General features: G+C 50.5%; 1 protein-coding gene across 2 annotated transcripts in view; it reads left to right on the top strand.

Moving 5' to 3' along the window:
* Positions 1 to 15,593, top strand: part of DAAM1 (dishevelled associated activator of morphogenesis 1) — a 114,037-nt gene that overhangs the window by 80,025 nt on the left and 18,419 nt on the right. The window contains exons 5-17 of one of the 2 annotated variants that reach the window (XM_026849260.1): positions 1,461 to 1,526; positions 4,108 to 4,202; positions 6,021 to 6,354; positions 6,824 to 6,934; positions 7,052 to 7,155; positions 7,587 to 7,653; positions 7,819 to 7,936; positions 8,062 to 8,200; positions 8,681 to 8,739; positions 9,083 to 9,270; positions 9,591 to 9,899; positions 10,014 to 10,121; positions 14,975 to 15,004. In XM_026849260.1, the coding sequence (XP_026705061.1) occupies positions 1,461 to 1,526; positions 4,108 to 4,202; positions 6,021 to 6,354; positions 6,824 to 6,934; positions 7,052 to 7,155; positions 7,587 to 7,653; positions 7,819 to 7,936; positions 8,062 to 8,200; positions 8,681 to 8,739; positions 9,083 to 9,270; positions 9,591 to 9,899; positions 10,014 to 10,121; positions 14,975 to 15,004 (1,728 nt within the window). The remainder of the gene's footprint in view (positions 1 to 1,460; positions 1,527 to 4,107; positions 4,203 to 6,020; positions 6,355 to 6,823; positions 6,935 to 7,051; positions 7,156 to 7,586; positions 7,654 to 7,818; positions 7,937 to 8,061; positions 8,201 to 8,680; positions 8,740 to 9,082; positions 9,271 to 9,590; positions 9,900 to 10,013; positions 10,122 to 14,974; positions 15,005 to 15,593) is intronic. The other variant, XM_026849261.1, reaches the window with a different exon arrangement.

The following is a 15,593-nucleotide window of genomic DNA, read 5'->3' as shown; positions in this document are numbered from 1 at the left end:
ACCACTTGGAGAGGGCTGGAGGTGGCCATGAGGGTGGACGAGCAACTTCTCTTAGCCCTCCGCATGTCACAGGAGATGCCCAAGGGTCTGCCAGGTCCCTTGTTGCTCCTAAACTTCTTTTGTCCCCATCCTGGAGCCAGGCACAGTGAAGGGTCAGGCCTGCAGGGATGGGCTGCAGTGCTGGAGGGGGAGCTGGGTCCCATCCACATTACCTATCTCTGACTCCTTGTTTTCTCATCTTGGCAAGCTGCATCTTGGGAAGTTTGGATGCATGAACATTTCCCATGTATGCCTCTTGAACAGCAGTAAATATTTGGGACTCTGCTTGGGCTTGCTGAAATCAGCTGGAGGATCGGTAATTGACTGCACGCACAGACGTGAGAGCAGAGGAGTAGGTCGTCCAGCTCCCACCGTCTCAGGCAATTGCAATGTAGGATGACCTTTGCAAACATCTCAAAGTTAGGGAGGGGGAAAAGCCGTGGAGCAAGTTGGGCTATGAACTGAAGATGGTTAGTGAGGGGAGATGCCTGGGATTTGTGTAGTGTTGGTTGACTCTACAGCCTAGACCTGCATGGCATTTCTGCTGTGAACCCTTTTTCTTCTTTTGGTGTTAGTTTTTAGGAAAATAAAGGGGGCAAAAGGGTTGATCTTGAAGTACTCCCTCAAAATCGGACTTCTTGCTCCAAGCAGTACTTGGGGACATGCAGTGTAATTTATCTGAGCTGGCCTCAGAGGTCCTTCAGTCACATCCTACAGGAGTATGGTAGAACCTGAAAACCCCTTGTGAGTCCCACCAGATGCAGGGCATTGTAGACCAGGATGCTGAAATGAGGCTGTGCACCTTTCAGTGTCATAGATCATGGGCCCAGGGGTGACATCCTTTAACAGGGGACTTTGCCAGATGCATTTCCCTCCTAACAATTAGTGAAGCCCCCAGAGTTGTCTGTTGTGTCTGGAGCCACTCTTAGGACATTGATTGATAAGTCATGGCTCTGTGCAAGAGAGGAGCCTAGTTCATGTCATGTTTATTCACTTCATTACTTGTAAGAGACACTTTTTTTTTCCCCCAAAGCACATTCATTGGGGCTGTGCAGCCAAACCTTCAAGGGCACTCACTGTATTGTTGGTACAAGAGGAATCTGGATATAAAATTTCAGTGTGGTTTCTCCAAAGCTGATAACCACAAGATTGATGCAGTATCAGTGAGGCAAAGTTTGGTCACAGGAAGATGGTATAACATAGATTGTATATAAAATATGCTAGTTCATTAAATCGGGTAATGTTCCCATAGCTGGAGCTCTTGATGGTGAGCTCAGAATGTAGAAAGTCGCGTTTATATTGATATAAAGTAATGCAAGAGCTTAAGGGCACTTCAGAGGTCATGAAGGGCAGGGGATGTTAATGCTATTTCTACTAATCTGCTGTCTTTGTTTCACTTTTTTTTGCCTCTCTGGGACCAGGAAGAAAATAAAGGAGCCACCAGCTGGCCAGAATTTTATATCGATCAGCTGAATTCAATGGCTGCTGTAAGTATGTCCCCAACACTTTGGTGCCTGCAAACCCTGTATGGGGCAGCAGCGTAACAGTGACAGTCTGCAGCATGGCCAGCGTTGTGCCTGAGGCGGGGGGATGAGTGTTGTAGCCATAAAGTTGTGACCTGGCTGTTTTCATCCTACTGATTCTGTGGACCTCTCAATAATTTGGAGTTGCATTAGCTTGAAATTTGTCCCAGCGTTTCAGAAACCCCTGATAAAAGGATTTAAGGATATCCTCCATTAGGCAAGAGACACAGCTGGAAAACGAAGGCAGTTTCTATGGTGGGAAGGGCATTTCATCCTGCCCTGGCCTGGGAGGCTGGGAGGTGGATGGCAAATAGCAGATTTCTGTATAAATCCACCAGACTGGGCTTTAAAGTCCCCATTTGATTGTGCAATGCTACTGGGTCACCAAGCTGCTGCGGTTGCTTTGAAGCTGATAGCTCCTGTGCTTTTTCATGGATGCCTTGCTCCCGAGACACCCTTCTGTGCTGGGCAGCCGTGGTGAGGCAGGACTCTGTGGGTTGTCTGTCTCACAAGGGACGTGTTTAGATGTAATTTTATGAAATGCTTTCTTCTCAGCATCGTGCCAGGCGAGACAGAAATAGTGATGTTTTCTGCAGGAAGTACAGTTTATTTCCTGCAAGGCTGCACAGTTCAGAGCCCCTCTATCCTCACTCCTGCTTTTGAAGGCTGAAGGTGCCAAGGTCTTGGCTACTGCACTAGGGATGGGAGCAGCATGGAAAATGAGAAATAAAAGTATTTTTCTTTTTTTTCCCCCAATGTTTACTCTACTGTCATGGGGTCAGGTGACAGGGAAGGTGGGGCTGGGTGGGGGAACAGGGACAGAGGGGCAAGCAGGGGCCTGTAAGTCAGGAGGGAGCGTGCTGCTCCCCTCCGGGAAGGCACGGACACCCAGGGCTGGCCACGGGCTACCATCTGGGAAAAACCCTGAGCCTGAGCAGAGCTAGTGAGCAAAGCCTGCCAGATGCCTGGAAGGTGGCTGTGATCTCCCTAACACACTGCCAAAGAGGATCTAGGTTAAATGCAGGGGTCAGCACAGCTCTTTATATCTGCTGGGACCCTTTCTCTCTCCTTTGGCTTAGCCTCAGCTGGTGCTGGCGGGGCTCACCCTGATGCCTCCGAGGGCCCAGCACCGTCAAGTGGTGCAGGAGGCAGCTGGAATGTTGCTTTAGCTGTGGCCCTAGCTACATGAGTTGAGGTGAGCAAGCCTGCATGCGAGGGGCTACAGACAGCTGTGCTACCCAGGTGGAACTGCAGAGGTCAGGGTCCCAGCCCCCAGCTCCTGCCAGACGGTGAAATTCAGTGTGGGAGATGCAAAGAGCATCCTGTGCACGCAGCCACTGTCCCCAACCCAGGAGCACACTGCAACAGGGTTGGCAGGACCCACCTGGCTGACCCTGAGTGTAGCTGCAGCATCCCATCCCCTCCTGGCTGCAGGACATCCCCTGAGCCTCCTACCTTCTCTGCAGGGGCACATGGGTACTTCTTGGGATGCGTGGGTACCAGGGGAGGCTAAAGGATCACCCCTTCTCCCCTACCCCTATTTAGCACCTTCCTTCTGTGGACCCCCGGTTAGTACTGGCTTAGCCCCTTGCATCCTCACAGCCCCCTCCTGCCCTGGAAACACATCAAGGTTCACATCCTCTGGATGTCACCTGCAGCATCTCTCAGCAGAATTCAGCTGGACACTTGTCTGTGGTGCACTTACTTACCTCTTTCTTTTACCAAGTGTGTTTCCTGGAGAGTCATGGGTTGTAGGGAACGTGCCAGGATTTGCATCCAGAGCCCATGAGTTGTGATGCTCCTCTCCTGAATTGCAGCCTTTCCCTCTCTGTGCTCTGAGTCTGAGGGTTGCAGGGGGACAGTCACGAGCATCCTCCAACATGGGCTTGTCTGGATGAGTTGCAGGTTAGCAATTTGGGGTGACACTACTCCTATCTGCAGGGCGTTAACTCTGGAACTTAATGATCACGCAGGACAATGCTAAGTGTGTCCTCTCAAGATCCAGCTGTCCCAATTATCTCAGGGCATTGAAGCCCAGCATTTTGCCAGGGCTGGCCTGGGGGGTGAGAACTGGTTTGGGGAAGGGGCACTGGGCTCCTGCAGGCTCCCTCACCACCAGCCGATGTTCATTTCCTGCTGCTTTGAAACTAAAAACAAGTGGCCAGGGAGATGTAAGGCCATCAGCGACTCTCCTCCAAAGCCCATGTGGATTGGGGTGTCACTGGCTTGTGCTTGCAGCTTAATTTTACATGTGCTAGTGAGTTGTCTGGGTGTGTGCAGGCAGTGTCTTCAGCCTAAATTGATGCGTTCACCCTGCAGTCCCCAGTCCAGGCCATCTCTTTGCAGACTGCTGGGGTTTTGCCAAACTGCCCCTTTTCCCAAGTCCTGCAACCGCCATAAGGATGTGGACTTTTAGACTTTCAGAATCAGTTTAGGGTCCCCAGCTGCCATGGCTTGGCACAGCAGGTGGCGGGCGTTCCCATTCCTCGGACACATGCTTCACAGGGAAACCTCCCCTCTCACATCTGCCTTTCTGCTTTTGCAGAGAAAATCACTGATCGCTCTGGAAAAAGAAGACGAGGAGGAGAGGAATAAAACAATCGAAAGCTTAAAGACTGCACTGCGGACAAAACCGATGAGGCAATTCCCTTTGATTTCATGGCTTTATCACCGCGGTCATGGCTCTTGATTCATGTCCTTTGGTGGGGCAGGGGGTTAAATAGAAATATAAATGGGGCCTGCTCAGAACAAAGGAGGCAAGGACACTGAAATGCTACTTATTTTTTTTATTCACTCTTATCATTTTGTTCCTATTCCTTGGTCCTTTTAGTGACCGAGAGCCACCAGGACCTTCGCATCTGTTCAGGCAAAAACTTTTTTTTTTTTTTTAATTTGCTTTTGTTCTCATTGGAACAGAATGCAGAAATTCCTTCCAGATTTAATTTTTTTAAAAAAATCCAGTTTTTGTTGGTCAACCAGGCCCTTTGTTTCAACTTCTCTTGCACTGTTTAAAGGAATAAAATCACATGAATCTTCAGGCTTTTACAAAATTAAAAAAAAAAGAAATGTTTCTGGGAGGTTTTGATGGGGAGGATAAAGAAAGGGTGGGACTCTTTCTGAATGTCTGTAGTTTTTCCTAAATTCAGTTTCTCTGGAGTCTGCACGCACACATCTGCAAAACCTTTAAGATACCTCAGGTCAACATTTTCTGATGGGAAAATATTTCATGACCTGGTCTGGTTATGGAAGAAACAACTATTGCTTGTAATTGCATTCCCCTCTTCTGTTTCTCTTTTGCAATGGTTCTGGTGATGGTACTTGATCAGAAATTCCCAGGGTCAGGGGTGAGCACCCAATTTCCATGGAACCCCGACGTCTTGGGTTCTGTCTCCCTGCTGTCCCCTGGGAGCAGGGCTGGTACCCAGCCATGAAAATTTCCAAAGTCCTTGAAAGTGGTTTGTGAGTCTGTTTCACTGGAAGTCAGAAGGATCCAGCAGGCTTTATAGACAATCTTACCTGTTGGACCTGCTTTTGCTCCCAGGGAAGTGAACATCAAATTTCCTATTGACTTTGGCTGTCTTTGAAGCAGAGGAATCAGTTTTTCCTGAGCCTGCAATTACCCCTTTTGTTGCTGTGCATCAGCACGGCTTGTTTCGAATTAAAATCATCCCAGTGATGGGATGTTCTTGGCTTATTTGCTTTCCGAGCCTGTGCCTTTTGCCAAACCAGAATACACCCAGCCTGGATGGCATCGGGCAGGGAGGTCCTAAAATGCCTGAGCAGCATGCAGTGCTATAGCCTGCTGTAGTGAATCTGCCTGAGGCACTGCCATGCATTTGGTGTCTGCTTTCTGTTTAGCAGTGTTATAAGTCATCATAAAAATCAGACACCCCTTAAAATTGGTGAGACGTGCCTAAGGGAAGAGAAGGATGTGGATGGTGAGGCAGGAGAGGTAGAAGCAAGCAGAAAGTCTGACAGGCATCATGGACATGGACTCGGCTGCTGTTGAGGTGTCTGCAGCTGACCAAGAAGGTGACTCCACAGCTTGGGATCTTCTTCCAGTCCTGTGCAAAAGTGGTCCCAAGCAAATGAAATTTAGAACTCAGGTTGGGGAGTGGGAAGGTTTTGCAGCAGCATGGCTACAAACTCCTAACCTCTACCCTGGGGCTTGTGCTGATGGCTCGGTTAGCTGGTCCTCTTCCAAATATCCTAGCTCTGGACAACCTTGTGCAGATGATGCCTGGTTGCCTACACTACAGGGCACTGATTAAATTGATTTTTGCAACCCTATCCCTGTCTCTGGGCCATAGAAGTCCTGCAGACTTTCTGCTATTCAAAGTCCAAGAGAAAATATGTAAGAAGGTTCTGGGTTTACAAAAACAGATGACTCAGCCCTGTTTGGGGGTAAAAGGGTTCTTTAGCTTTTGGTTTTAAATCTAAAACACCTCTTTCTGACAGGTTTGTAACCCGATTCATCGACCTGGATGGCTTGTCGTGTATTCTGAACTTTCTCAAAAGCATGGACTATGAGACTGCAAAGTCTCAAATACATACCTCGCTCATTGGATGTATAAAAGCACTAATGAACAACTCCCTGGGCCGGGCTCACGTCCTGGCCCATTCAGAGAGTATTAATGTAATCGCTCAGAGTCTGAGCACGGAGAATATTAAGACGAAGGTGGCAGTGCTGGAAATCATGGGCGCTGTGTGCCTGGTTCCCGGGGGCCACAAAAAGGTACTGGAGGCGATGCTGCACTACCAGAAATACGCCAGCGAACGGACTCGTTTTCAGGTAGGTGGGTCTCGACTCACCCCTCAACTCCCAAAATTGGGCATTCTTGTCTCTTCCTCCTCATGGATACCTAAATGCTTTATTATCTAAATGATTTATTATGGCCATTTGCAACTCAGATACTCTGGGAATTACCCTGGAACCATGTCTGATGAGGTCTGCAGCTGTGTAAGGAACCCCTTATTTAAGGCAGCACCCACGAAAAAGAAAAAAAATCTTGTTTGTGCAGGGTCGCTGGGATCACAGCTCTGCAAGGCAATGCAGCACATCTGGATGGCCTGATGTTAGCCAAAATGGGTGCTGGGGTGATCGGCATTACAGCAGGGCAGCAGCTGATGATCCATCACCAGGAGGTTGCTACAGGGGCTATAGGATCATCACAAGGACTTGTTCCTGTATGTGTCCCCTGGCTGTTTGTGCAGCATTGGGGCTGTCACTGGGCATTTAACTGACACTGTGTGTCTGGCAGACGCTGATCAATGACTTGGACAAGAGCACGGGGCGGTATCGAGATGAAGTGAGCCTCAAGACAGCCATCATGTCCTTCATCAATGCAGTCCTGAGCCAGGGGGCAGGCGTGGTGAGCACCAGGGCTCTTGGAGAGGGAGGTGTTTTGGTGGGTTTGGATGGTTTGATTTCAGTGAGCTTTCTGAGGATGTGCACCTTTCTATGTTGACCCCACAACTGTCCTTTGCAGGAAAGCCTGGATTTCAGACTCCATCTGAGATACGAATTCCTCATGCTCGGGATCCAGCCAGTCATTGATAAACTAAGAGAACATGAAAATTCAACCCTTGACCGGTGAGTAGTGACCTCCAGCCTGCTGGTTATTTTTGCCCTTGCCTTGCACCCTTGCTTTCTGGTTCCTGGACTTGGCATCTGGGGAAGGCATGTGGGTCTAGACTCGCCCCTCTTGAGGAAATACTTTGCTGTCACCAGTGAAGGAGGGGAAAACCCCAGTGTGGTTTTGCTGTGCTCTAACATAGGGTTGAGCTGGAAAGGATGTGCCATTAGGGGCCTGGGGGATGCTCTCAGCCCTCCTCCTCCCCTCCTCGTCCCCAAAGTCTCCTTGGACAGACTGTAATGACTGGGAGCTCGAGACTGAAGATCCGGTTGATGTTTCAAATCCTACTTGTCTCTGAGCCACTGCCAGACTGGCTGCCTGCAATTTATTAATTGTCACATTTGTCTCTGCTTTTAACAGTCTTTTTTTTCCCCCTTTCTTTCCTCAGGCACTTAGATTTTTTTGAAATGCTTAGAAATGAAGATGAACTGGAATTTGCCAAAAGATTTGAGCTGGTGAGTATGACAGATACTGGCACTTGATGTCACGGTTCCTTTTAAAAGCGTCTACGTGGCTTGGGACATGGGATGGTGGCTTGTGGGGTTTGGAGCTGAGTCTCAGGAAACAGGTGGTGCTGTCAGCAGTCTGATGGCCTGACCTTGCATCACTCCTGTCCACAGGTCCACATCGACACCAAAAGTGCGACTCAGATGTTCGAGCTGACGAGGAAGAGGCTGACACACACCGAGGCATACCCGCACTTTATGTCTATCCTGCACCACTGTCTCCAAATGCCTTGTGAGTCCCGGGGGACGGCAAGGAAACCGACGGCTGCCAGGGGCTTGGCAGCCCGTGTGTCCTCCGTGGGGATGGCAGAGACCTCCCTGCTGCTTCCCTCACTCTCTCCCCTCCTTCACCTCCAGATAAAAGAAGTGGCAACACAGTCCAGTACTGGCTTCTGCTTGACAGGATCGTGCAGCAGATCGTCATCCAGAGTGACAAAGGGCAGGACCCCGACGCCACTCCCCTGGAAAACTTCAATATTAAAAATGTTGTCCGAATGTAAGTACTTGCCCACTTTTCCCGGGGCTGGCTGCTGAGCAGCACCAACACAGGCCACTGTGTCTTTGCTGCCAGCCTCTCTGGTGAGGGCCAGGGCTGGGGGTTATCCCTGCCAGGTGGCATCACTTTGGCCTCTTAAGCACAGTGTATAGGTGAATTAAGCTCAGCCTCTGTGTCCTCAGTGAGTTATTTCCCCTGACTGCTGCTGTCACTGTTCTTTATTCATCACTTACTTACTGTCACCTGGTGATGTTTCTGCATGTCGGCTGGACAAGCCAGCATCCCTGGAGCTGTTGAGGCAGCACTGCATCCCAGACTGCAAAACCCTGCCGGGGGAGGCAGAGCAGAGGTGTTAGAAATACCAGTTTGGGAGCTTTAAATCCCACTGCCTGGGCTTGCTCAATCCTGTTTGTTGCTGATGATGGTTGCTCGTTTACTGTGGTAGGATTGTCTCATGTGCTACATGTCTTTTCCTTTTAGGTTAGTCAATGAAAATGAAGTGAAACAGTGGAAAGAGCAAGCAGAAAAAATGCGAAAAGGTGAGTGATGGAGAGATAAACAGTGTAAACTTTAACCTTAGCATGCACAGTAAGCTAAATGGAGAACGTATACATGTATTTATCTGGATGGACTCTGTGGGATTTTTTGAGTGGCTGAGATGGTACCAGAGCCCCCACTCTATGGGGCTTCCAAAGGAAATGAGCAAAGCAGATACTCATTTTTGCATGGAGAGGCCCTGGCTGGGGTATTAAGGCACAACACATGCTCCCTTTTCTTAACTGTGCAGCTTCTCTGCAGAGCAGCATGGGGGTCCCCTGCACACTGCTGTTTGCTAAAAGGGAATGTTTGTCACCCAAAATTGATCTCGTGGGGCTGTTTCAGAGCACACTGAGCTTCAACAGAAGCTGGAGAAGAAGGAGCGGGAGTGTGATGCCAAGGCCCAAGAGAAGGAAGAAATGATGCAGACGCTGAATAAGATGAAGGAGAAGCTGGAGAAGGAGTCCAGCGAGCACAAGCAGGTCAAGCAGCAGGTTGCAGATCTCACGGCGCAGCTCCATGAGATGAGCAGGGTGAGGCTCTGAACCTCCTCCCCATTATGGCCCGGTCCCAAACCCCCTGCAAACACCATGAGGTGATTTCTGGGGGCTGAGCTGCACAGGGGGCTGAGAAAGGTGCTTGTTGGGAGGGCCACCAAGATGTCCATCCCTAGTGACGGTGTGATTTTGCCTCTCCAGATGCATCAGACCTCAGTTGGAAGCGCTGAAGCTTTTGAGTGCTTCCTATGCTGGTTAAATTTTGGGAAAAAAAATTAAAAACTAGCATGGGGACTTTTCTTGAATGGTGTCCCCCAGCTCCATATGACCAGTCCCCTCTCCTCTTTCTCTCCCAGAGGGCGATCTGTGCTGCCAGCCCCAGAGGACCTCCCTTGCCACCAGGAGCTCCTAGTGGCCCTTCACCTTCTCCAGCTCCCGGATCCCTTCTTCCCCCTCCACCGCCACCGCCACCCCCAGGGGGATGTCCCCCACCACCTCCTCCACCCCCACCCCCTCCATGCGGTCCCCCACCTCTCTCTGGTCTTCCACACCTGGATGGGGTGATGCCTCCCCTTGGAGCACCTCTGGGCATGGCCTTTAAGAAGAAGAGCATCCCACAGCCAACAAACGCCCTCAAGTCCTTCAACTGGTCCAAACTGCCAGAGGTAAGCCGGGTAATAATTTGGGCAGTGAAACCTGAAGTGCCAGATGGCCACCCCCTGATGTAAGGGCAGGTGGGCAGGGGACCCCCAGCCTGAAGTGCTCCCACTATCTTTCAGAACAAGCTGGCAGGCACTGTGTGGACTGACATAGATGACACAAAAGTGTTCAAAATCCTGGACCTTGAAGACCTGGAAAGGACGTTCTCTGCCTACCAAAGACAGCAGGTAATGGCTGGCCCAGGGCACACGTGGGCATCTGGGCAAGGCTCTGCCATTACGAGATCGCGCGGTTTCTCTTGTGGTCTCAAAACATGTCTCCCGTCATTATTTCATACCAACAACGTGTTTGCCAGATCAACTCGATCTGCCTTATCCTCTCATTCGCACGCCAGTGCCTCTGCATTGAAGTGGCCTTTCACGGCTCGGTGTGCCTGATTTCACCCCTGCCCACACACCTGACCATGTGCATCATGAAGATGGATCACCAAAAAAACAACAAAAAAAAGAGGGAATGTATGAAAATAGCCCCAAGATGTGGCCACAGTTGGGTAATATTTTTGGATCGCTCTTAAGAGCAACTGCTTCATGTCTCTGTATTGGGTGGAAAATTTCTATCCCTCTCTGGCCAAGAAGGACTGAGTTTTGCCCACATTTACCATGGGTGGATCTCTTCTTTTATTTTTGTAGTGAGCCCAGAGCAAAATGTGAGCTTTGAACAAAAAAACAAATCCCAAACCAAAATAATGACACTGCAGGCAAAAGTCTCTGCTTTTTAATCTCCTGCTCAAGCAGTATGGCCCCAGTTTGGAAGGCATCAAAGCAGACAAAGAAAATTAGACACTTGTTTTACCCCAGACATGACCACGATGGGCAAAAGCAATGAGTTTTTCAAGAAGGCAGGAGAAAAAGCAAGGAAATAGGCTGAAAAAGTCATGTTCACCTGCTGATGTCTGGCTGTGTTGCTGGGAGGAGGGAACAGCTTGTCCTGCTCTTGTCAGGCTCAGGCAGAGGACGGTGCTGGGGAGGAGTGGACCCGACACATAAGCTCCTTAGGCAAGTGAGAGTTTAATCTCTTCCAGAGGCTAATTGAGGGAAAGATCAGGGCAGATTTAGAGCAGGGCAAATACCAAGAGTAACCCACCAAAAGTGTGTGTTGCCCTGGTGTGTTTTGGAAATAGGTGACCATGGTGCTGGCTCTTTCCTCCAGCATTTTTGGAGCCTGACTTGTGCCTACTGAAGGGCACATCTGAAGACGAGATGGAAATGGAGGGGAAGCAAGAATAGAAACCTGGTGCGTCAGCAGGATTGTTTGTCCTCTGGCTTGCCTGCCCAAGTCCATGAATCACCCGGTGTGCTGCAGATTATTGTCAGGCAGGAATTTAAAAATAATTTGGCTTGACCAAGGTCCTGCTGATTGAAGCGGCTGGTTAGGTTCAGTGTCAGCAAGAAGGGGAAGATGCTGCAAGGAGCACTGTGACACAGGCTTTCACCCCAGATGGGATGAGAACCAAAACGGAGCTGTATGTGGGAGCCAGGGACTGGGGTGGGACTGACAGAAGATGCTGTAAGAGCATCTGGAAGGGAGATTGGGAAAGAGGAGGTGAAAGTTCACCTGTGAGATGCCACCCTTGGGAGCATGTCACACAAGTTCCTTGTGGCTCATCCTTGTTTCACAGTATGAGTTAAGTGATGGGGCACATACCCTGGACCTGAGGGTGCGTGATTGCTCACCTGTGAGTGCCCTGGGTGCCCCTGCTTGCAGTCTCAGCATGGGGAAGGGGTGCCTGCCTGTGTGCCCTGGACTTACCGGCAGCACGGCTCTGCAGACAGCTGCCGGCATGTGGGGTTGGATGCGCTCCTTGAAATAACATGTGCACCACAGGGCACTTCGGTGTGGGGCTGGGAGAGCTCCATGCGAATGGCCTGTCCCTGCAGGGAAAGATGCCTTAATCATTTGCAGTGTTTTTGAGCTCTGGCAAAAGTTGCTTTCTGTTCTGAGCAAGTAGTGGAGACCCTGTCTTGAGCCCTTGGCTGAAAATCACTCCCTTGGTGATTGCACCTCTCACTTGTCCTCAGACACTGTGTGGAACATCAGGGGCTGCCTGCCTGCCCATTCCCTGAGCAAACCAGGGCTCTGAAATCACATGGCTGGGTGGTACATCACTGTGGCCAGCACCCCGGCACAGTTTGGGGGCAGGAGCGCACATGGTGCAGAATGCTCTCAGACCCCCCAACAAGTAGCTGTTGTGGGGCTGTTGTTGATGACACTTGGTTATTTTTCTTGCCATAGTGCCTGGGAATCCCTAAGTAGTGCACAGTTCTGAGACTTAATGATGTACTTAATTTTAAGCATCTCTTTAAATGCTTTTCACATGTCACAGGCTGGGATGTCAATGCAGACTGTAAAGTGAGGTCTGCAGCTCTTGGGAAAGATCCTTCCCATGTGGGAAGGACAGGAGCCCTCCGGGCTTCCTGGGGCTCAGCCTGGGAGCATCCCTGCCCTGTGCTGGGCAAAGCGTGGACGCTTGCCCTGAGCTGTCAGGAGAGCCCATATCCTCCTGTCCTGTACATGATACCGGCATTTACCAATCTTGCTAGTTGTAACAGAAAAACCAACGGGAGCTCTGCATTTCAGTCTGTGGTGTGAGGACCTGGCAGGACTGGGGGTAGCTGCTTAAGGATGTGCATACGGTGATGAAGAAAAGCAAGTCTAGGGCTATCAGGGTTTAGGTGTGCTAACGCAGGGTCTGCATCTCCATCGGAGATGTTTTCAGAGCCTCCAAGGGGAAGAGACTGAGAGACTGATGCTGATAAAGGACAGTGACACAGCCAGGGCAGTCCTGGCAAGTCCCACAGCAGTGAGTGATGTATAACAGCCAGAGCCAACTGGAAAAATACATATTGGTGAACCAGAGGCTTAGCAGTGAGCTGGGTAAGAATTAATCTCCCAAAAAAAGGCTGAAAGAAGGGCCTCCAGCTCTTCCATGCAAGCGAGAGTGACCTGCACAGTGGCCAGGGGCAGTAGGGGTGGGGAATGTTTTTGGGGATGGTGACAGCAGATTTAAAGCTACTCCTTCTTACACCACCATCCTGCAGCAGAGACTGGATCACCATTCATGCGAGGAAAAGGGGCATGGATAAGGCTGGTTTGAGACAGAGGGAGGGTTTTTGTAATGAGCCTTTTCTCTACCTTAATGTATGAGGAGCCCTCCCTCTCCTGGAGCAGGAGACTGCAGGAGGACCACTGCATCCTTCTCCTCTCTCAGCAGTGTGGAGCAGGTCTGAGCATCATGGGGCAGGTCTGAGTGTTAGGAAGGAAGGAAGGCTTCCTAATTAAGGGCCAGTTAAACGAGCAAGAAGATACCCATTGCAGCTTGTGGATGTGCTTTGTGCCTGTCCCATAAAGGAGCCTGCTGGGGAGAGGTCGCTTTACAAAACACCGATCCTCAACCTCAACTGATTCACAAAGTTAAATTCTGCTTTTGCAACAGCTTCACATCCAGCTAAATTGTACAATTTTCCATCTAACCTCCCTGAAGTATAGCAGTGGCAGCTTGGGTGTCCTTACTCAGGGTCTGCAGGTCCCTCTTTTCTTGCAAAGACCCTGCTGTGGTGGCATTGACAGAGCTCTGCTCCTGGGGATGGTCGTGGCAGCTCTTCAACACATGTTTCTACACAGACGGGTGCAACACTGCCTTGGGGAACGCTTTACGCCATGCTGGGCTGCCCGTACCACACCCCATGGGTGCCCATCCCTCTGCTGAAGAAAGGGTCAGTTGCTCTTTTTCTTGGCTGATGTTTCTTTGCCTCCTGGCACGTCTTGTTCTGCTTGGCCGCAGTGTTTCTGTGGGCTCGAGGAAAGCCTGACATGTTGATTTTTAGCCACAGGGCTTGCAATTGGCATAGCTCAGACCCCAGCGGGTGCCAGTCCCCCAGCCCTGAGTGTTGGGTGGCATCTAACAGAGCCCTTTCCCACCCTCCTGCCCAGAGCCATGTGGGGGTCTGGGCTAATGGAGCTTCAGCAGCCGATCAGGGGAAATCCTGCATAAACAAGGTTTCCTTTAAAAAGGCAGCAGTGATGGGCTGTTGGGGGATGACCAAATCAAACCAGGCACATGGGCCATCGACCACCTTGGCACAGAGGGGCTGGAGGGAAGCACCCTTGTAAACCAACTGTGTTTGGGCCCACCTACCTCCTGTCTTCTTTTTTTTTTTTAAAAAAAAAAACCAAAACCTCACCAATTTTGCACCTTTGAAACCTCCTCCCCATCATGGAGCTGCCATCTGGTCTCTTGAGCCAAGTACAAAAAAAAAAAAAAAAGATGCAGCCCAGGGAACAAGGAGGGAAAATGCCTCCTGTATGTGTGCACATGTGTGTGGTGCCAGCTTTGCCACACGTGCTTCCAGTCTGGTGAGGGGAGCCCAGCAGGACAACCAGGCCTTCAGAGGAGTGCGGTGCTGGTGGGCATCGGGGTGGCATTTGGCCAGGCTGCTGAGCCCTGGAGAAGGGATGTTGTCCCTGTCGGAGGAGAGGTCAAGGGGAAACATGTTGCCATGGCAAATGGTAAAGTTTTGCTGTGGCCAGAGTTGCTCCAGGATGAGCCTCTCATTATTTCCACTTGAAAGCCCTGTTTTTCCTGGCAGTCGCGTTGGCATTTCACTCTCTCAGATTTGCAAAAACTAGCAATTTTCTTCCCCGGCATGGCAGGCTGAGCAGTACTATGCCTTTGGGCCACCACTTGCCAACTTGTGCAGAATGGTGGCAGGCCTTGGCCAGCATCCTCCCACCTCGTCCCATGTCCCCTCTCACCTCCTTGCACACCAGCACCTTCGCCTGATCTACTCATGGAGCCACCTCTCCCATCAGCCGTCCCCTTCTGAGAATCCTTTAATCTTCACCGCGTTTTCATGTGCATCCCCCTATTTCAGTGCTGGCAGACCCCGCGTGCCACCCCGTGCTGCCAAGCCCCCTGTGTTGCACCCTCCCCTTGTCTGTGCTTCAATTCCTTTTGGTTTCGCCAAGATCACTGAACTGCATGTGTTTACTGCCTTTTTCCATGCTTCTGCTATGGCCGTAGGACTTCTTTGTGAACGGTAACTCCAGACAGGTAAGTGAGCATCCGTAGGAGCTCAGCACCTGCGAATGGTGAGAGCAGGGCGAGCGCGGGGCTGGGGATGGGGCGGTGCTGGGGGTGGTTAACATGTGGCAAAGCGGGGGTTAAATCAGAGAGGTACAAAGAGCACCAGGAGGAGCTGCTTGAAAGTTGTAGCCAGGGAGGCTGGTAAGTAAGAAGCTGCCCTCTCTGCTGTCTGATGAGACATCAAAGCCAACATCTGAGTCCAGGGGTTGAACTAACACAGAGAAGCTTCTACCACTGGGCTTGTCAAACATGAAAATAAATAAACTCATACATACAGGTTGAAGCTCTGTGTTTCATCACAGTCAGAGCAAGCAAGGCACACAAGACGGGCAGCTGGTAGTAGGGGCTCACCTTTCACCTGCCACTGCCTTCACTTGACACCACCTGTGCCAGCAGCTTCCCACTCCTCATAGCTGTGGGTTTTTTTCATTCAAACAAGAAAAAGAGTAAAAAATGGGAACTTCTGTGCTCACTCTCAACCCATGTGATGGCTGTGTGCCAGGTCTACGCTCACAGACGTTTAGTGCAGATCTGTAGCGCAAGGGACCTTGTAGCT

This window comes from Athene cunicularia (genome assembly GCF_003259725.1).
Source record: "Athene cunicularia isolate RWA chromosome 5 unlocalized genomic scaffold, athCun1 chr5_part1, whole genome shotgun sequence".
NCBI classification, from domain to species: Eukaryota; Metazoa; Chordata; class Aves; order Strigiformes; family Strigidae; genus Athene; species Athene cunicularia.
Note: the sequence above shows the minus strand (reverse complement) of the source record. Positions and strands in the feature narration are given on the sequence as shown.